The 22895-nt window shown below is 40.2% G+C and overlaps 1 protein-coding gene across 1 annotated transcript in view; it reads left to right on the top strand.

The window, feature by feature from the left end:
- MYLK3 (myosin light chain kinase 3) overlaps positions 1 to 22895 on the top strand; it is a 391843-nt gene that overhangs the window by 245242 nt on the left and 123706 nt on the right. The window contains exons 10-11 of the mRNA XM_044081894.1: positions 15767 to 15895; positions 17681 to 17833. Of these exons, the coding sequence (XP_043937829.1) occupies positions 15767 to 15895; positions 17681 to 17833 (282 nt within the window). The remainder of the gene's footprint in view (positions 1 to 15766; positions 15896 to 17680; positions 17834 to 22895) is intronic.

Raw genomic sequence — 22895 nt, 5'->3', positions numbered from 1 at the left:
TTGGTGGTCCAAACTTAAAATAACTCAACAATGTTTTTTTTTTTCGCCTCCAAAATAGTTAGGTTATTTCCTTCAACTACAGATAGGTTTATTATAACATTTATCAATGTAGCAATTAACATTTATGTGGGGGCTGCCATTACATTCTCCCATTCCAATAATTCTAGCAAGCAGTCTAAATGTTCTGTTTGAAATTAAGTATGCTTCTGCCCATAAGGATGTGGCATCAGTCATTTAAATGAAATATTTCATAATAGCTCAGTCTAATGCTTTATTCACAGCAATGTTACTTTTCCATTCAGCGCCTTCTGCTTGTTTGCTCTTTGATTGCCAGTGGTCTGGAAGAGTCATCTAGATTTACCAATCCAATTTAATTACTGTCATTATCTCTCAATGTAGTTGTTGAGAAAAGTCTGAGATAAACTTTCAGCACAGCTGGAAAAGTAAGCCTCCATTTTATTTTTTGTCTCTTTCACTCCTTGATGTCATTCATGAACTTTAGCCATTAATGAAAAGTTATAATTGAACAATGATGTTCCCCATGTACCATTAGCTAATGTAAGTCTCCTTTCTGGTTCCCAGATTTGCCACAACATTCCTTCCTTCCTTCTCACATATAAACATAAACTATACCAAAAAATCACCCTGGGCTTTCTATGGAAACTGTCTGCTACAGATGATGGCAACCTAATTGTCTTTTTACAGCCCCAGTAATGATTTAGTAAAGTCTGTCCACTGCACCATCTTGTAGGTTCATCAATTTATAGATATTCCAAGGCCACTGATTCTCATGACCATTCTCATCTTGCTAGTACCCACCCTCAGACAGCACATCCTTTCTACAAGAGGGCCATATTGGTCAGTACTGGACTACATTTGTGGACACCCAGATAGTCATTTAGGTTATGTTTAAAGAAATATAGTTAGTCACATTGTTTAACATCTAGGGGAAGTTTATTCCAGTGGTGTGTGAGGCACTGGGCGGTACAATGAATGTCTTGCTTTCTGTATTACATCTCCAGTATGTCTCATTAACTGTAATTTTTGCTATCTTCTCAGGTGAATAAATGTTCAGTGAATGGTTTTCTTGTAGATGCTTTTTACAGTGCTGAAGTTACTACCTTTTCAAACAATTCTGGTATTGTTTTGTAATTTTCTGTGTGCTCATATTCTTTGTTCTGGGACATAAATTTCCATAGTGGTTCTTGAATGTCCTCTTTATAGTTTATTAAAAATCAGTTATGCCATTTTGTGGGTATAGTAGTATGATTTTGTGTTCCATGTCTTTAGGTATTATGTTGCTTATATATACCAAAACTTTGGTAGTCTTATTTCTTTCATTATTTCTAAATCCCTGAATCTTGTTTGAAGTATATCTCATACTTTGAATATTTTGTAATTTCTCTTCTTCTAGTGTAAAGTATTTTATCATATTTTCAGCTGTTTTTATTTGTGTGCTTTGGGGCTCTCCTACCCATGATTGAGGTGAAATTTTTGACTGTCTGTAGCCTATGGAAAAAAAAAAAAAAACATGAACAGAATAATGAAAATAATAATCGACCTGACTGGCCAACAATATAACAACAGGAACAATCCAAAATCAGTCACAGTCACCAAGATATGCACTGAACACAGGGGCTATACCTATGAACAGAATAATGGTGAATACTTTTCCCCATAAGAAACATTGACGGTAAGATTTCTAATAGTATACCAGCGATGATTCACTTCTTTAGGGAGATTTCTCCCTTCTTTGAGTTGGTACAAGTGTGGAGTTTGTATATAATATAAGTTTGGGGTTGTGGGGGGCTTGCCCACACTTGGAGGTAGACAGGGTTCGCCACCTTCAAAAAAAAAAAAGGATTTTTTTTAACCTTTTGGATTTGGGACATTTTTTTTTTTGCCCATTTGGAACGTCAGCTTTCAGGAAGTCATCATTTCATAGTAGAACTGTGCTTTGGAGACAACTGTACCACCCTTTTAATTTATTATAGTTCCAGTTTATCATTTTTCTTTATTTGTTCCCCTAATCAAATCAGTCTAGCCGCTGCAGAGGATAGGAAACTTGTGAAAAATAAGCTTATAATACTAAACATTTATGCATAAAATAGCTGACATTCTTTAATAAATTATTAATTCATGATCAGTTTTTGCATTCTTTAAGAAATTAATTAATGATCACTTTTTACATTCTTTAATAAATTATTAATTCTTGATCATTTTTTTCTTCTGTATTATTCCAAACCAATGAAACTTTTTTAGTCAACAGCAAAAGATTCTGTGCTGCTGTCTCCTAATCATTTTAAAATGCCATCCGAGTACAGTTGAGATAAAATCAGATTCAGTTGCTCTGTCACTTCTTCTGGTAAAAGTGATGTAATGATTTTTTTTTTGCTTTAATCAATAGCAAAATGTTGTTTGTTTCTTTACTGTAATCATTTGTTTTTTTCTTTGAAGCACGTAAAGTCAATGTCATCTTTTTTTGGCATTTTTGATTGTGCATGTGAAAGTAATGCATTTTTAAGATGAAAATGCTGCATCTTGTTTTTCTGTGGTCATTTTTTGAGCACACATCTTTAACCAATATGATTCTAGTACATTTTCAGAACAAACCAATATTCAGCACTGACAAATGAATCGGTTATGTTTCCTTGGGAAAGGCAAAAAAGGCAACCTAGTAATTTAGTAGTTTATTTCCAAATGTTTTGGCAGTTGTATTGATTTTTATTTTGAAAAATAAGACTACAAACATATTATATCAGGGCAGTAGCTTCCTATGAATCCTTTTTAAGAAGTGCAACCTTTTCTAGAATTGCTTCCACTGAGAATATTACTAAACTACTAAGTGTTTCTTCACATTAATTAAACTTTATAAATAGGTAGTGTATAGTCAGGTCTCTTTTCACCTTCTGTTCTCTCTATATCATACTTTTTATGTACAAGCTTCCTAGTTTAGAGGTGATATGATGTTACTTTGTGCTCCATCCAAACACAAGGAATTGTGGCATTCAGCAGCAGACAGTCATTGTGATGAGGATCGTTCACCTCTATGAGGAACTCAGAACAACAAAAATAAATCCTTGAATAATATGGATGGCTGCTGATTGCTATCCTCCCATCCTCCTTTACCATTTGAAAATGATTATTGAATGCAAATTCCATCTTTTATGTCAAAATATGTTTCACATTCTTTTACTAATATGTGGAATTTTCTTCTTAATCTTTGATATGTATTTACGTGAGGCTTTTTTTTTCCTGAAATGCTAACACTATCTTTATTTCATATGTTTGGTGATTCGTTAATTTGGAAATGTTTTATTGATTATAGATTTTATTCAACCGTTCTTTCTTCATGTTAGAGTAACAAGAACTGACAATGTCTAAGCTGCAATAGGGATATATGCAATGCTCAGATGGCAGCTTGACCCTAAAGGAAGGGCTGACCATTAGTCCATTCTGAATCTGCTCATTGAGATTGGGGACATTGCAACCAATACTCAAACTGTAAGGGATTATGAAACCCAGCAAAGGGCATCAGTATTATTCAAGGATCTACTGTTACAGTGAGCATTTCACACACATCTGTACTTGTAACATTAAATAGACATAGATAAGGTGATCGTCACAAAAAATACTGCATTGGTCAGCAATGACTGCGATTTTCAGAAGCGTTAATCTTTACTGACTTCATTGAATGTAGCAACTGTACATTCTCATAAGTTTAAACTCAACACAAAATCTTTATTTGGTATTAGGTTTTGCCTCTGTTTCTTAACTGAGGTTAAATGAACATAAGGTCTGAAACTGTAATAAGTGCATTCCTCTTGCGAGCTAAATGCAACAAAAAAAGCAAAGAAAGAAAAATTCATGATGATACACAAATGATGCATAACCATAACCTAAAACCAAAGCAGAAGGGGTTGAGATTCAAAGACATCAGCTTTGTAGTGCTGTTAGTGTTACGCAGCTGTACTGCACTACTGTAGCTATGGAGCCAACTACTGAGTTCATTAGTGGCTCATTTTTCACATCTCTAAATTAGACACCTGGCACAGATGGAATAACTGCACAGGTGTTCCCCCTACCAACTCACATGCACCCAGAGACAGAGAGACAAAAAGACAGAAAGGCAGACAGACACACACACACACACACACACACACACACACACACACACACACAAACATAGTCTAACATTACTTACTTGGCATGGCACTCCCTGTTCTGCTGCCCCAGAATGAAAAGGTGAATCCATTGAAACAGCATGTTCATTTCCACTGTGCTGTTCTAAATTAATGCAGAAGAGCATGTCTGTGAATCACTCTACTGTGCTGTTTTGATCCTGGAACAATTTACATTAGCTGAGACCCCAGATTACCACATTTGCATGTGAAATTAGACCACTGTAGCAGTATTTGCCTTTGAATTCATAGCACTGCAACACTACAGCAGTCTATGAATTGCAAAAACCTGGCACACTGCGCAAGCCTGCTAGAAACAGGGCTGTGTGGTGCACTTTTTGTCTGAATATCCTACAGGATCACAATGTATTTTTACAGGAAAAGCTGTATCCTTATTGAGAAGGATAGGTTTCAATTTAAACATTGACCCTATTCTTGTTCTGCAGTGACTTGTAGTGGGCATGTTACTTGTTATAAGCACAATAACATGTTTCACTTTACTTTTACACAAAGCACTGAGCCTCATGCAGATTATTGTAGTTCAATCACTCCACAGTAACATAGCAAACATTTGGAAAAGTTGTAGAGCAGCTTCTTAGGTTAAATACAGTCTGACAAGTAGTCAGAAGAAGCTGAAAGAAATCTATGACCTTCAATAACAAATGGTAAAAAAAAAAAACAGTCAAGTTCCACAGCTGTTCTACTTTATAACTACAGCTAATTGCTACTAGATGGCGATAGCTTCATCTGTTTCAGTTTCAGGGTGCATTACTATAGCAATAACCCACGCCTGGGTGTGGGTAATGCTGGATTTACCCACGGTTGGCGTGGTTTGGTCGAGGCCAAGGGACCAAACAAAGCCAACCGTAAATACAGCATTACCACCCAGAAGTGGTTATTATATTATGACATTATTTAAGAAAAGAAACTATTACTTTTCTTAAATAATGGCATAGTATAATGCCTGTTTGCTGCCCTTCCGCAGATGTCTGGCATCCGTGGCAGTTCTGATGTACTGCGCGCCTGCGCAGTACATCAAAGCTGTGGGCAAAAGCAATGGAGAAAGCAAGATCTCCGTTGCTTTCTTTTTAGTGCTTCGCTATGTTAAATGGGTTTAACATAGCGAGACAGCTTTAAAATAAGCAACGGAGATGTCCGTTGCTTATTTTAAAACTGTCTCGCTATGTTAAACTCATTTAACATAGCAAAAAACTAAAAAAAAGCAACGGAGATCTTGCTTTCTCCGTTGCCTTTTTTTTAAAACACTGTCTCGCTATGTTAAATGAGATCTCCGTTGCTTATTTTAAAGCTGTCTCGCTATGTTAAACCCATTTAACATAGCGAGACAGTGTTTTAAAAACCGAGTTATACTAATGGAAAAAAGTCCGGGCGACCGGACCTTTTTCCATTAGTACAACTCGATTTACAACGGGCACGCTGGCCAATCAGCGTGCACGTTTTGGAATAATAATGGGGGGTCATGGTATAATGATAGTTTTTTTTCCTCAGGGTTGAAGTTAAAGACAAAATATTTGTTAGTGTCTTTCTTCATCTTCTGAACAAAACCTGTTATCTGCTTGCCTCACAACAAGTACACAATTTATTCCCTAACTAGTTAGAATGTAAACTGGTTTATTTATTATTTTTCATATGGGCATGGTTTTACTCATTCATCACATGTTATGTGACAGCATATTATATAACTATGCTCATAATCTCAATGTTTATTCATTTTTTTTCTTGAATCAGATTACAGTTTAAAGTTCCACAGTTTTCATTTGAATGTTTACCTTTATTACTGAAGTCATGGTGGGTGGCATCATACCTGCTATACTTCCATACTCAGATATGCCTTTTTGTTAATTTTTTACTTTTTATCAGTATTCTAGTTTTTCGACACATCTTTTTGCTTACATTGCTTTTTAAGCAAAAGTAAGTTTTAGTTAAGTTTGAGTCCAGTTCCATATTATCTGAATGTAGTATCTTTGCTCCATCAGCTTTCTGTTCTGCATTGAACACTGTGCTGTATTCTGTCATTATCTGGGTTTGTGCGGCATAGTAAATATTTATTTATTTATTCTGTTAGGCCCACTAAACACAAGTGTCTGTGTTCATATTGGTCTGGTTACTTAACCTGACTAGTCATATGCTCTCCAAGTTGATGTTTTGGTGGCAAATGTACTAATTCAAATTATGACAAATGTCTAGGCTGCTAGCAAGCTGATGGTCACAGAGAGAGGCAAGGAATGTAATCTGCATTCCCAACATTCTTACTAAATTAGAATTTTGGCAGCTTGTAGCTCAGTTAGCAAACATGAAGTCTAGAATTGTTCAGCTACATCATTCATCTCAGTATTCATAGAGGGAGATGGGTAGGTCAGAGAAATTAATGCAACAGTCTCTGATTTGGCATCTACAAGCTTTTAATAGTATTTGATCTGCCCAACATCAAGGATTACATTTCTTTAGAAAATATCAGTCCTGTTTATACAATAGTTTATTTGTCATTAATGCTAAACTGATCATCTTGTTTGCCTAGAACAGACAGTACAATAATAGTGGCAGAATTAAAATGGATTTCCTTGATCTGATTTCTAACTGTTCTAATGGCAAAAGCAGATGTGTTCTTGCATCTGATTGGATAGGTAATCAAAAACTATGTTTTCTTCCCATTCTGTTAAAATATGTTGATAAATCTTTTTGTTTTTGTTTTATTTCAAAGCTAATATGCAGAAAGACCCTGGTAAGTGCCTTTGATTTACATTGTTCATTATATTTTGTCATACTTTCATCACATCTTATAACATCATCCCCTAGAATCTACAAAAAGAAATATAAATATATGATATTTCAAATGTGAGGGACAAAAGTTAAGCAATAGGTTTCATGTATATTTTTAAAACTACTGGGGATGGCAAAATGAAAGGTATTCTATTTCAAAACTAACATTAAGTCTGCCCACAATACTGCTGCAATCCTTTGTAAACAGAGTAAAACTAAAAGAGGAAGTGTAATGAACATCCTTTACATCAAAGACATCAGTTTTATATTCACCTCTATCGCAGCTGAGCACATAGGCAAATGCAGCAGAATGATCCTGTGACCTGCATCACACACCTGTCAGCCTCCTGTGCCTGCATGATTTATCTATTTAACAATTGTTTATTTAACATTTGTTTACCAGGAAAGTCTATCTTGGAATGAAGTCAATTTTCAGCGGAGGCCCAGGAAGAAATGCTCCAGACACATGGCTTTGTAACGTGGGAGGAAACCCACACAAATTCAGAGAGGACATGCAGACTCTGCACAGAAGGCACCCCAGCCAAGAATCGAACCAGAGAACCTCTTGCTGTGAGGCGACAACGCTACCGCTGCACCACTGCACCATCCAAACTGTTCTGTATGCAAGGCATTTAACAGACTGAGTTACTGAGTCAGTGCAATGATACCTGCTACCTGTCTCGCTATCTCACCACATGTACTGAGTCTCCAAAGAGTCCGATCCATAGCAGACTGACAAACACCAGCAATTTGCATAGTATCATCTGGGCTGGGGAAAGGAGCCACCTTGTCTGACTGTCTGTGTTGTGTAATGTTAGCTGAGGATCTCCAATGAGGTAGTAGATAAACTGGATCTAAAAAACATTTTAACCTGATTCAAGTCACAGGGCAAACCTCCTGAAGGGTTGCTACACTGTGAAATAAAATTGTGAAAAATAATTTGGTACAGGTAAACAGAGGCCATGTAAAATCAGAAGACAGATTCTCTGATTAGTGTTCCTGCACAAATGTTAAGCATGCATGTACTCTTAGCCAGGGTAAGCCTTTCTATGTTGTTCAGTCAGCAGTAAATAGAATAGAAACTCTGTGATGTTCTTCGTGTTTCACTGTTGCAGTCATCATACTTGGGTTATCTTGCTAGGGGTAGCCTTCAGTCGGCCCAAGTACCAGAAGCTTAGTATTTCTGCATCGGTTGCTGTCGCTTCAGGACTGACGTCAGGTCGTCAGTGGTATAAAAACAGGCCGCCGATGCCATTACATCAGTCTTTCTTGCCAAGGAGCCCGAGGCAGAAGCAGTTTGCACGAGTGCCGGTCGGCGCTACCTGAGTTTTCATTTCCGAAGTTGAAGTTGAAGTCTTCTAAAGCTAAGTACCCCATTAGGGATCCTTTTTTCTTGTTCTAACCGATTCTAGAAAAAGTTAACAATTGTCTTGCCTGTGGAAAGCAAATACCACACCGAGATTTCCATTCTTAATGGGTCACTTGTTTAGGCCCAAACCACAACGTCACTCTTGCTGGTTTTATGCTTTGTTCAACAGCTGAAATATTCATCGTTGGGCGCTTATTGTAGCTAAATACTTTCGCTTTCGATCTCCGTATTCCAAAATGGGTTCAGTAAGCCATCTGACTACCGATCTTCTGAAAAAATGTAAGGATAAAGACAGAGACAGACCGCACAGGTCTAAAACTGATGATGACGCTTCCGTTAAGCTAGTCGCCAGTTCACCGGTACTCAGTGAGGCGGTTTTGCAGCCCCTGATGCCCGCTTCAATGGATTCACAGGCTGCTACCAAGACTCGTTCAGATTCCGGTATGTGGTGAGACTCTTCTTTGAATACGGAACCTGCGGATGTCTCTACCTTGGATGGGTCCAGAGCCACTGTGCAGGCACCAGCTTCTAAGGAGGTTCTTTGCACTACAGGTTTTCGACATAAACCAATGACTTCTTTTGCATCTTCAGTTCTTTCTAAAACTACCGAGTTTCTAAGGCCCAGAGAATGAGTTACGCCTAAAAAAAATAACGACCCAAACTCAAGCGCCTGCTTCCTTGCCATAATCACAGATGCTTAAAATGGTGGAAGACCTTATCATGCTGACTAGGGGAAGCCAGCCTTCCCTTGCTAAAAGGAAAAGAGACTTGTCCCCAGCAGCTTTATCTGACCAAGAGTCCGACAACTCTGAGGTTTCTGATTATAAAGACATGCCCTTATCTGTTTATGAGGATTCATATGCAGAGGAATCCATTCCTTCTGCCTCTCCTCCAGAGGATTTTTCTTTCGGTGAATTCTACATACTTTGAGAGAGTATTTCCATTGGGAATGCCAGGATTATCCTCAGTCCAAAAAGAGACTCGGGGAATTTTTAGATTTACCACAGCACAGACCCTTAGCTATCCCTCATGTTCTGGATGTTGTGGATGATGTCTTTATGGAATCCAGTCTGACTCCTGATACTTTACCTCCAGCTCCCAGGAAACCTGACAGGTACTACAGAGTCCCTGACTCACACAAATTTCTTTTTAAGAATCCTACTGTTTACCCAGAGGTCATTTCCCAAGGATCTAAAGGAATAAAACAACCACAGCTAAGAATCCCACCCCCTCGGACAGGGATTCCCGAGCGTTAGACAGATGAGGTAAAAAAGTATACACCTCTGCAACTCTTGCCATTAGAGCATTAAATTGTCAGTTCCACATGCTGAAATACCAGCAACATACTATGGAACTTATTAAGCAAAAATGATCTACCTTCCCTGACTGTGCAGAAAATAAAGAATTACAGGAGCTTATGCGTTCTGCAAGCCAAGTCAGCAAGCATACCCTGCAATGTGGGTTTGATACCCTAGAAGCATCATGCAGGGCAGCAGTCACAGGTTCTGCACTTAGAAGGCATGCCTGGCTTAAGGAACAGACCTTGCCAGACCATGTCAAATCAAAGTTATTGGACGTACTTCTGAACAAAGACAATCTGTTTGGCACCAAAGCAGAAGAGGTTTTAAAAAAGATGGAAGAAAAAGCTGAGTCTATGCAGATAGTCAAAGACTGTTTGCAAATACAGCCTCCAAGATTCAGTAGGCATTGCCCCTCAAAACATTGGTCCTTTCCAGCCCCCTCAAGGCCACCTCAGACTAGACCTAGGGGAAGCAGACCCCCCCAGACAACAGTTTCAGGGCATGCAGAGATCTAAGCAATGGAGTACCTCCACTTCTAAAACAGGGAGTGCTAAGCCACCCCCTTACGGAAAGAATTCACAATTACTTCTCAACTCCTCCCCTCGCCTCTGCCCAGTTGTTTATGTCCCTAGGAGGAAAACCTGCCTACCATGCAAAAAACTGGGTCTCCATTACCAACGATTGGTGGGTCCTCAACATAGTATCCCAGGGGTACAAATTTTACTTCCACATGCTGTCAACCCCAAAAGGTTTCCCAGATCTTCCTCCAAACCAGTGGGCAGAGGCACAAAACCAAGTTCAGTCCCTGTTCTCCATAAGGGCAATTCAGCCTGTTCCTGCAGAACAGATAGGCCAAGGTTTTTATTCCAGACTTTTCCTGGTACCCAGAAAGAGGGCACCTGGCACCCAATCTTAGATCTATCCATTCTAAACATCTTCCAAGCCTATCTGACAGGCTACTTCTCTCAAATGGCCACCAGAACCCAGTTATCCACAAGCTCTAGGGTTCATGGCCTCCTGCATTCTACTAATTCCATATGCCAGACTGCATATGAGGAAACTTCAGTGGTACTTAAAAAGTCTTTGGTGCCAACATTCTCAGGAACTGGAAGCTATCATACCTATGATACCTTATCTAAGGAAAGAGTTCCTTTGGTGGGCAGCAGCATGCAACCACAACAAGGGACTTCCCTTTACACAACCCCATGCCGCCCAGACTCTAACGACAGATGCATCAGACTATGCCTGGGGTGCACATTTGGACGGCAGGTGCATTCAGGGCCACTGGAGCCCAAACCAAATTCATCTGCACATCAACCAGAAAGAGATGCTAGCTGTTCAGCACTCTCTAACAGCTTTCAGATCTCTACTCTCTCTGGACCACTTCTAATCAAAACCGACAACACCACAGTGATGTGGTACATCAACAAGCAGGGGAGAACCCACTATTACCAACTCTGCAGGCTAGCCATGACCCTTTGGAACACGGCTTCAGCCATGCATATTCACCTGCAAGCCCAATTCCTGTCAGGCAACCATAACTCTCTAGCAGACAACTTAAGCAGAAATCTCCTAGACCCACACAAGTGGCAATTAAACCACAACACCTTCAGCCTTGTGATCCAGAAATGGGGTATTCCGAAGGTGGACCTATTTGCTTCCCCCTACAACCACCACCTCAGCAAATTCTGCACTGGGGAACCTCACAGCAAGGCATGGAAAGTGGATGCCCAATCCTTCCACTGGGAAAACGTCTCAATCTATGCATTTACTACTCAAAATAAGGGAGGAGAGACCAAGGGCAATCCTGATTGCCCCAGACTTGCTATGTCAGCACTGGTACCCACTACTGCGCAGTCTGTCCCCGTTACCTCCATGGCACCTCCCTCAGATTACAACTCTCCTGACTCAGCAGGAGGGAGAGTTCTTGCATCCACAATTGCACACCCTGAACCTGGCAGCCTGGCTTATTCCTTGACTTTTCCTCCAGTGGCCAGCCTAAGCAAGCAGGTCCTGGATGTTATACGTGAAGCCAAATGACCCAGTAGTAGAAAATCCTATGCTGACAAGTGGAAAAGTTATTGTTCCTGGATCCAGACTACAGGAGCTGACCCAGCACAGCCATCCTTATCGCTCATCCTGGATTGCCTAGCACACCTACTCCACAGTGGCCTTTCCTTCACTTCCATTAAAATCCATGCCTCTGCCATCTCTGCATATTACAGCACTGAGCCACCTCTCTTCTCACACCCTCTCATCAAACAATTCCTGAGAGGGGCTAACTTAAGACCACCAAGAAGAGCACCTACCCCTGCTTGGGACCTTAATGTTGTGTTGGAAAAGATCAAACTTTGTGCTTGCAGCTTCAGCAGAGTTAAAATTCCTGTCTTGGAAAACAGTCTTACTTTTGGCAATCACTTCAGCTAGAAGAGTGTCTGAGCTACAAGCACTTATGGCTGTGGAAACCTTCATCATTTTCCATCCCGACAGGGTCTCCCTCAGGACTAAGCCAACTTTCATGCCTAAAGTGGTGTCCAGTGTGGCTCTCAACCAGTCTATTCCTTTGCCCACCTTTTTCCCCTAAACTTCAAAATAAGGGGGAAAGGATCTTGCACTCTTTAGATGTGCACAGACAGCTCAGATTCTACCTGGATAAGACTAAGCTCTTAAGGAAATCTGACCAGTTACTAGTCAGCTTTGCACCAGGGGCAGAGGGCAAGGCCATATCAAAACAAACCATCTCCAAATGGACAGCACACTGTCTCCATTTCTGTTACAAACACCGTGGAAAACCACCACCACAAGGGGTCAGAACACATTCCACTAGGGCAACTTCAACCTCCACAGCCTTTCTCAGAGAAGTCCCTACCAGGAACATCCTGGAAGCTGCAACATGGAGTTCTGTCCATACATTCATCAAGCATTACCACCTGCCTATCTTTTCCAAATCCAGGGCGGGCTTTGCAACTGCAGTCCTGCAGGGCATACTAGCCAGCCCCAACCCTTCTTGACTGCCTCCACCCATTGTTCAGCTTTGGGAATCAACCCAAATGTGATGACTGCAACAGTGACACACGAAGAACATAGTACAGTTGTGTACACTTACCATAAATGTAGATGTTCGAGTGTATTCACTGTTGCAGTCCTGGTTTCCCACCCTCCAGCCCCCTTGTCTCTCTCTCTCTCTCTCTCTTTCTCACCCCTTACAGGGCTATTGGTATTTATTTTCTACTGGTGGTGTTATTCCACCATAACTTACCTCCCTATTTGGGGGCTCCTGACATTTGGGGCAAGAAAAACTGATGTAATGGCGATGGCTGCCTGTTTTTATACCACTGATGACTTGAGGTCAGTCCTGAAGCTACAGCAACTGATGCAGAAATACTAAGCCGCTGGTATTCGGGCCAACTGAGGGCTACCCCTGGCAGGTTAACCCAAGTGTGATGACTGCAACAGTGAATACATTTCTATATTTATGGTAAGTGTACACAACTGTACTATCTGGCATGCCTTTATACAAGGTAATATAGCACCTATTCAGCCTAAGGTTGGCCATGAATTTACTGGGAACTAGTATTAACTATGTATATAGGAGTATTCTGGCAACTCTAGATGAATTTCTTGCAGACAAGGAAAGAAAATACAGAAAATAATAACTGAGTGCTCGGGACGATAAAACTTGAGCTAGCGAACATGAAAGCTGGTGGTGTGAGTACTAAGTGAAAAAGATGAGAGAGGTTATTAAATTAACATTTAACAAAAGACAGACTAGTAATTGTTGGGTACATTTTTTTATTTATTATTTATTTGCTTTAGTTTACTGGAATAGTCCGGCTAGGTTAGATGCCCTATTTCAGCGGAGGCCCAGGGAGAAGAGCTCCAGGTATACATGCATTCAGATACAGGTACATACAGATACATTCTGATACATTGAAGCTCTAGAATACATATATTCAGATAGAAGTAAATACAGATTCAATCAGATACAATCAGATACATTTAAGAATTTCAGAAAAATACAGGGATATATTTGTATTAACTGCTTACATAGTTGAATTGGATGTCAATATTTACAGGAGTTTAGCAAACCTATATCAGGTCTTTATTTACAAGTTTATGAAGAGAGGCTCACTTATGCATTTACTGAGGTAGGTGAGGTTGGATTTGTAGTATGTTACTGGAAGGAAGTAGATGGAAGTTAATTATTGTCTAGACTTGGTTAATGACTTGTAATGAAATCAGAGAGAGTAGTTACTTTGTAAAGTAGTTTGTGTTTTAAATAAGGTAGAGAAAAAGTGAGGAAAAAAGCTTTGTTGGGAAAGGGGGAGGAAGAAAAGGAGAGGGGGTGGAGTACTGTCAGTTGTGCATTTTGAATTATGCAGACACTGCTATTCCACATAACAATGTCCTAGTCGTAGGTGGCCCCAGAGTGAAGAATACCAATGCACCACTCATTAAGCTAAACAAAAATAGGGTGACAGTTAGCTGTCTTTTACTACGAGAATTTGTACATCACTAGAGCACTCAAGTCCTTTCACCTCACTTATGCAAACAACATGAAAATTGTTTTTACTTAACACCTGCAGGCTATCATGTCCACTGTAAAGACACCAGCAATGACTGCACATCTTGGACATACAAATAAATGTTCACACAGATGAGATGAAGACAATAACTTCAATAAGATCAGTGTAATAAATGGTAGCATTGTCACCTCACAGTAAGACGTTGTCCTGTTCGATTCTCAGCTACAGTGTCTTCTGTGTGGAGACATGCATGAATGGGCGTACCTTCATTGAATGTTGTGTGTCAGGGCTGGCAACTCGGCACGTAAAAATCTACTGCCAATCATTAGCGGACCGGAGTTCCGCTGTGGCAACCCCTAACTGGGAAAAGCCAAAAGACACAACAACAACAATAAACGTTAAATTGTTTGGTATTTTGGACCCTCCCAAAAAGGTGACTACAGAGGCTTTGAGCCAGACCTGATAAATGTGAAATAAAGTTATCTGTAGGAACAGTGCATCCATGATCATTGATCTAATTATGGAAACTCGGTTTATATGGTAGTCCACTGAACACAGAAGGCGTTATAAGAGATCTGGTAACGCAGTTTGACAGCAACCTCTCTTTTGACCACCACATTGCCACTGTAGTCAGAAAGTCATTCTATGTGGCACATCTCATTACTAAGGGTTTTGCATCCAAGAAGAAAGAGGTCATTGTCTCCCTGTACTCTTCCCTCATTAGGTCAATCATTGAGTACAATGCCCCATTTGGCATGTACATCACTAGACACCTGCAACAACTGGAGAGGCCACAAAAGTACCCCACAAAGAGGATCCTAGGCCTTAATCACTTGTCCTATATGGACAGACTCAAAAAACTCCAACTATTCTTTGTCTCATATCGCCTACTTAGAAGCGATCTCTGCTTGACATACAAAGCCATGCCTGACCCAGCTCTGTTAGAAATTCTACATCTAAAGAAATCCCAATTCCTCTGCACCACACACTCCAGAGACCTCAACCTCATTACCACAATCAACAGAACATGCTGGAGGGACAGGTTCATTACCCAGAGACTGCCCATGCTATGGAACAGACTTCCCATACATGTCAAACAGAGCACCTCACTGGCCCTCTTCAAGATAAATCTTGATGAGTGGATGGGAAATAGAAAATTCACCCCGGGGATCACTCCAGTGGCTCTACTCTACTCTACTGGGAACTAATGTTGGGTGGCACGATGCCAGGGTAAGTCTATGGGCTAGGCTTGTAAAGGCTCCAGGGCCATTAGCCTAGTACACACCTATGAACCTATGCAGTAGAATAAATAAAGGAAGGCAGGTGCCATAGGATCATCTATATGTATTTTTAACCTTTTGGATGATTTTCCAACTGATTAGAACGTATCTTGAACAGTAAATGGAATTTCAGTTTTTTGTTTTTTTTTTTGCCAGGGATTGTTCACTAAGAATTCAGTCCCAATTACTGCTTGAGAAGCAATGTTTATATGCGATAACCTTAGTTGACCTCAGCCATGTTTATGCACAAGAGAGTATCATAAACTGTGGTTTCAAAGAATTAAGTACAAATCTTGGAGTCTAATTTTTGTTTTTCTTTATGGGACAGATATAAACCACGAGAGAAACTGAAAGTAAATTTTGGTACACCAGAATTCTTGGCTCCAGAAGTGGTGAACTATGATCACGTTTCATTTTCTACGGATATGTGGAGTCTGGGAATCATCACATATATGCTGTGAGTAGTCTATGCTGTCGTTCATTTCACAGCCACCCACTTTAAAATACAAGTTTCTAAATTAATACCCAGGCTGTTGACATATTTACTGATAGAGCAAGTCTAAATTTGTAATAATATCTTAGAAGATAATAGTGCATTTCAGAGGAAGAGCAAAGAGCTGTAATCATAAGCAGAGCAAGTCAGACTGCTTCTAGAATAAATGCATACTTGGTATGAAACTGACTGGATTATCATGCAAATTTCCACTTTCCCTCACTAAAGTGACATGTAGACTGTGAAACTGGAATACCTACTTTAAAAAATAATGCATACAGTTATCCAATGAAACTGTTACTGTAAGGAGCCTATCTCGGGTGTACAGGGATGAAGCACTGAGCATGGCCCAAGGTCGGTTAGTAGATCAGATGGAGTTGTGTGGGGGATGAAGGAATGAGGGGCTACAATCCTGGGATGGAAGGAGGCAGTGTGACTCGCTGTCATACTAGCGCCTACTGAAGAGAAAGAAATACAGCTGGTTATACATCTCAGCTGTCACTAATTTCGCCCCATATATTTGCCTGTCACTTATAAAGTTACTGTCAAGTCAGCCACACCAAACAGAGTTTATACTTCTTATTCCTCAGAAAATAAGCTTTAATGCAAAGCACATTGGTCTAGAAACTCTGTAGGTGATTTAGAGTAAAATTTACAAATCAACTGTGATTTTTGTACCCCCATTATTTTTGGCTTCGTCCAGAATTCTTGAGCTAAGAAGTTGGGAGGTCTGCAGCAGATGAGCTGAGATGTGTGCTTACCACGGCCAGGCTGCATTTCCATGGTAGTCTTCAAGGCTGATGTGCAGAAATACATACACCCACAGGGGAAGGCGATGCAGTGCCCTTGCCCCTACAAGTCACATATCAGCTGCTGAGAAGAAAGAGTAAGGCTTAAATTAGGAAACTCATGATGACTGTGTGGCTTTCCGGCAGCCATCTCTCACCCCAAAGAGGAATGAATGAACTGATTTCATAACAAGAGGACTGAGGACTGGCAGGCAGCAGGGGAATAAAAATGAAAAACAGTGTTACTGTAAATAGCATGAGATTCTTTCTTTTTTAAAATGAACACCACTAATATTCATCCATTGCTGTAATTAAGCAACGAGAACATTTGTGCAATGTTGTGGAACTGAAGTCTGCCCTACTTGTGTGATGAGAACTGTAGTATTAAGGCATGCCTTTTATTGCCAAAGAAATAACATTATTATACCACAGATGTAGATGCATGAAAATGCATGCACACTCACACTTGACGGACACACAGAACTGTATACTTTCACTAATGTTCCATGAATGTCAAAAATAAACATAGTGACTAAATGATGTTTTCAGAATATTTTCCTATCCGTAAGACTTGTAACATATCCTACTATGACCATGGTATCATATTTCAGATTGCGCATTTAGAAAAATACTGCTTATATTTTCAAGCGAACTTTGACTTCTTTATTTCATTGCATAGGAATCTTGGAGCCTGTCTGCTGATAAGGTTTACTTTAATCACCTGCCCGACTAGGGTATCTACAAGGAACATTCTGTTAACAGAATCCTTTGATGATGCTTTACCCATTCTACCAGTGCAATTGTGTTTAATTTTGTTATGCAAGGCCTAAGACACAGAAGCAAATAACTTGCAGCAATGCTTTTTTTATACATCTGTGAAGAATAGTGCAACACAAGGGTGATAATTAACTTGAACTGTACAAATATTCACAATCTAAATTGCTGCTCTTTTTTCTTTTAGGCTCAGCGGTTTGTCTCCCTTTCTAGGTGACTCTGATACGGAAACACTGAATAACATACTACATGCTAAATGGGAATTCGATAAAGAAGCATTTGAGCATGTGTCTGAAGAAGCAAAAGATTTTGTTTTAAATCTCTTGGTAAAGGAAATGAGGTACGTAAATAAAGTTCATTGTTTCTGTAAACTTTAATGTGCAACAAACCAGGTTTTTTCAATCCAGTCATTTGACAGTAGACAGTTATATTACTGAACTCTTGCACTGTTTGAACTATGTTATACATGAAGTGAAGATACATGAAAGTGACAAGAGTTGTGGCTTACAAAGCAGGGCAGATGGCATAAGAAGGCATGCATGTTTCATCCGAAACATGACAGCAGACCAAACTGAATTAATGCGAGTTCGTTTTAGCACACCATTTACATTTCATATAACAGCAGGCCTGTGCAGTAGTGATTCAGCCACTATCTCTGACCAGCTAATTTTCAGTTACTTTCTTTGTTGTTGTGATTAGATTTTCTTAATGAGATTTATGAAGAACGCAAGCCATTGAAACAGCAAATGTGCAGAACTGCTTGACAGTAATTGCAGAAAATTTTCCAGTATATGAAGCTGGATTTAATTTGCACTTATAGCCAACAGGCTGTAACAGTCTTTGGGCAGTTCCTTTCATTCACACTTGGGCCACTTGTAGCCTTCAAGTTTCTACATCAGTCATTTCTACCCCATACTGTCTTCTCCCTCATTACTGTTGGCTGTGGTGGTGCAGCAGCTAGAGTTGTTGCTTCACATCAAGAAGTACTCTGGTTTGATTCTCTGCTGGTGTGCCTCCTGTGCAGAGTTTGCATGTCCTCCGTGCAGTTAAGTGAGTTTTAAAGACATGCAGTTAGGTGTGTGTGTGTGTGTGTGTGTGTGTGTGTGTGTGTGTGTGTGTGTGTGTGTGTGTGTGTGTGTGTGTGTGTGTGTGTGTGTGTGTGTGTGTGTGTGTGTGTGTGTGTGTGTGTGTGTGTGTGGGTGACTGTGCCTTCTTTGAAGGTTGGGTAGCGGGCTGGCAACTCGACACTGTAAAACACTACTGCCACTCATTCTGCAGACCGGTGATCCGCTGTGGTGACCCCTAACTGGGATAAGCCGAAAAACATTGCTTACTGTCTTCCACCTCATTGACTGATATACAGTTATATTTTCTTATCAATTTTATTAACATTTTTTATTAAAAATAAGGAAAATGCCAATTCTAATTAAAAACATTGTTCTTGATGCCAGAAATTACTGGGGCACCTCTTCCTTTCTCCCTAGGAAGCAGGAAATCCTTAGCAGTAGTTACTTTGTCTTACTTTATATACTTGTAGCACATAAATTCTACAACAACCATACAACATAAAGCATATTGTGGCGCCACTCTGGCACACTCATCTACACACACACACACACACGCACACACGCGCACACACACACACACACACACACACACACACACACACACTCATATCACACGTGCACACATGTGCAGACACACACACACACACACACACACACACACACACACACACACACACAAACAGTGGATATAAAAAGTTTACACACCCCTGCTAAAATGCCAGGTTATTGTGATATAAAAAAATTAGGCCACAATAAATCATTTCAAAACATTTCCCACCTTTAATTTGACCCATAACCTGTTCAATTCCATTGAAAAACAAACAAATCTGTTAGGAGGAAAAATATAAAAAAATTTAAAAAATTCAATACGCTGGTTGCATAAGTGTGCACACCCTTAAACTAATACTTTGTTGTGTGTGCACACCCTTAAACTAATACTTTGTTGAAGCACCTTTTGATTTAATTACAGCATTCAGTCTTCTTGGGTAGGAGTCTATCAGCATGGCACATCTTGGCTTGACAATATTTGCCCACTCTTCCTTGTAAAAGTGCTCCAAATCTGTCAGATTGTGAGGGCATCTCTTGTGCACAACCCTCTTCAGGTCACCCCACAGATTTTCTATTGGATTTAGGTCTGGGCTCTGGCTGCACCATTCCAAAACTTTAATTTTCTTCTGGTGAAGTCATTCTTTTATTGATTTGGATGTATGCTTGGGGTCATTGTCGTGCTGAAAGGTTAATTTCCTCTTCATCTTCAGCTTTCTAGCAGACGCCTGAAGGTTTTAGACCAAATGTGACTGGTATTTGGAACTGTTCATAATTCCCTCCACCTTGACTAAAGCCCCAGTTCCTGCTGAAAAGCAACCCCACAGCATGATACTGCCACCACCATGCTTCACCATGGGGATGGTGTTCTTTTGGTGATGCAAAGTGTTGTTTTGCGCCAAATGTACCTTTTGGAATTGTGGCCAAAAAGTTCAACCTTGGTCTCATCGGACCATAACACATTTTCACACATGCTTTTGGATGACTTGATGTACTGTTTTGCAAATTTTAGCCGAGCCTAGTTTCTCTATGTAAGAAAAGGTTTCCGTCTTGCAACCCTACTCCATAGTCCAGACATATGAAAAGTATGGGAGATTGTTGTCACGTAGTACACAACCAGTACTTGCAAGAAATTCCTGCAGCTCCTTCAGTGTTGCTGTAGGTCTCTTGGCAGCCTCCCTGACCAGTTTTTGTCTTGTCTTCTCATCAATTTTGGAGGGACGTCCAGTTCTTTGCAACGTCACTGTTGTCCCATATTTTCTCCAATTTTTGATGACTGTCTTCACTGTATTCCATGGTATATGCAATGTTGTGGAAATGTTTTTGTACCCTTCTCCTGACTGATACCTTTCAACAGTGAGATCCCTTTGATGCTTTGTAAGCTCTCTGCGAACCATGGCCTTTGCTGTAGCAGGCAACTGAGTAAATGTCAGGAAAATCCTACTAGGACAGCTGAACTTTATTTGGGGTTAATCAGAGTCTCTTTAAGTGATGGCAGGTGTGAACCCAAGAACACTAAATGCTGTAATTAAATCAAAAGGTGCTTCAACAAAGTATTAGTTTAAGGGTGTGCACACTTATGTAACCAGTGTATTGTACATTTTTTATATTTTTTTCCCTTAACAAATTTGTTTGTTTTTCAATTGAATTGTACAGGTTATAGGTCACATTAAAGGTGGGAACAGTTTTGAAATGATTTATTGTGGTCTCATTTTTATATCACAAAAACATGACATTTTAACAGGAGTGTGTAAACTTTTTATATCCACTGTATGTGCATGCGCAAAAGGGTTTATTTATTCACAAGCGAGTACATATAGCCTACCAACATTCAAGATATTTTGTTAAAATCCTTAAGAATTTAAGACACATTCATCATATTGGAGTATGTAAAGAATTTCATTATATAATGGCTCGAGTCAGGAAGCCTGACTAGATACTTAACTGCATACAATTAGGATGATGTTAAAGATGATATTAAGCGGTAAACTTGCAGTATCTGGAACACCGACAGGAAAAAATACAGTTTTTGGAAATGAAAAATTATATAATAACAATATGCTGATAAGGTATAGTAAATTACTCCATATTAATATTATTTTTCAGCAAGTTCATAATATTTTCCTTTGCCTTTCCCTTCCATATATCCAGGTTGTGTTGTCTTTACACATTGACTTACCAACAATTGTTATAACTGAATTAAGCAAGGAAAAGTTATGAAAAATGCATTGTAATTTTAATCAATGTGTTAATGTTGTTAGTTTGCTTACAGATGCTTTTCAAATGAGTTTGCACATGCACAGACAATACTATAGGATCATAGGAAGTTACTATGCTATTGGCCCTGAGGCCCTTATAAGCCTAGCCAAGAGTATAGCCCATGCACAGACAAATCAGCACCTGATTCCCCTGTCCAGCAGGGACACAAGTGGAATCCCAGGGATGCATTTTCTATTTCCCATCCATTTATCCAGGTTGAGCTTAAAAAGGGGTAAAGAGGTACTCTGCTTGACATGGAGAGGGAGTCCATTCCATTGATGGGGGAGTCTCTGGGACACAAGTCTGTCCTGCCAATATGTCCTATTGATGTCACAGGCCAGGTTAAGGCCTCGTGTGCAGGTTACTCGAGTGGAGTTTGACTTGCGGATATGCAGCAGTTCCATCAAAGCGGGGTCCGAGATCACCTTGTATGCCAGACAGAGGTCACCTCTGAGGAGTCTGTATGAAACAGAGTAGAGAGATGGGGCTTTTAGCCTATCTGTGTATGGTAGATTTTTGAAGCCCTGGAATCTCCTGGTGAAGAACCTCTTTGGTTTCTCCAGCTGCTGCATCTGCTTTGCGAGCTACATGCCAAGTGGGACGTTGTACTCAATAATGGGCCTTATAAGGGAAGACTACAGAGATTTTATGACCTCCTTGTCCCTAGATGAGATAGCCCTACTTATGAGGTGGGCCATGTAGAAAGCTTTCCGTACAATGGAACCAACATTGGTGGTCAAAAGTCAGGTTGCTATCAATCTGGGTGCCAAAATCCCTCACGACTGACTGCGTGCTTAGGACATTGTTATTAATGTGATAATTTGTGGGGACATCACTCTCCCCAAAGGGGATGATGATGCATTTTTTTTATTCAGCTTGAGGCCATGTTTCTGGCACCAGTCATTAGTTTGGGTGAGACCCTCTTGGAGGATGTCCGCGTCACTAGGGGAATTAATGATAGCTCCCAGCTTGCAGTCATCTGCAAAATTGGCCAGCCATAGCCCACTGGTTTTAGCCTGCACCTCAGAAAAGTATATCCCAAATAACAGAGGCCCCAGTACTGAACCCTGGGGTATGCCACTCAATAAGGGTCTATTGCTTGTGGTGGCTTTCCCTATTTTGACTAGATGGATTCTATCAATGAGCCAGTTAGCTACCCATCTGGTAACATATGGATTGATGCCAAGTTGAAAAGAGTTTATCTATTATGCCTAAGTGGGGAATAGTGTCGAAGGCTTTAACCAGGTCAAGGTAGGTAATGTGCACTGTCTTCCCCTCATCCATGGCTTTAGTGACTGTCTCAAAAAAATCGACCAAATTTAACATTCATGACCTCCCATAGACAAAGCCAAACTGTGTGGGATCAAGTGTTTGGAAGTTGCCAATGTCCTTGTTAATGAGGTCCATTATAATCCGTTCCATGGCCATGCAGATCAGGCTGGTTAGGCTGATGGGTCTATAATTTCCCAGATCGGTGAATGCTCCACCTTGATGTAAAGGGATGACACAGGCTGTCCTCCACTCAGCTGG

Source organism: Protopterus annectens, chromosome 8.part1 (assembly GCF_019279795.1).
Source record: "Protopterus annectens isolate FY-2018-M chromosome 8.part1, PAN1.0, whole genome shotgun sequence".
Classification (NCBI taxonomy): Eukaryota; Metazoa; Chordata; order Ceratodontiformes; family Protopteridae; genus Protopterus; species Protopterus annectens.
The sequence above is the reverse complement of the archived record's forward strand: the minus strand, read 5'-3'. Positions and strand labels throughout refer to the sequence as shown.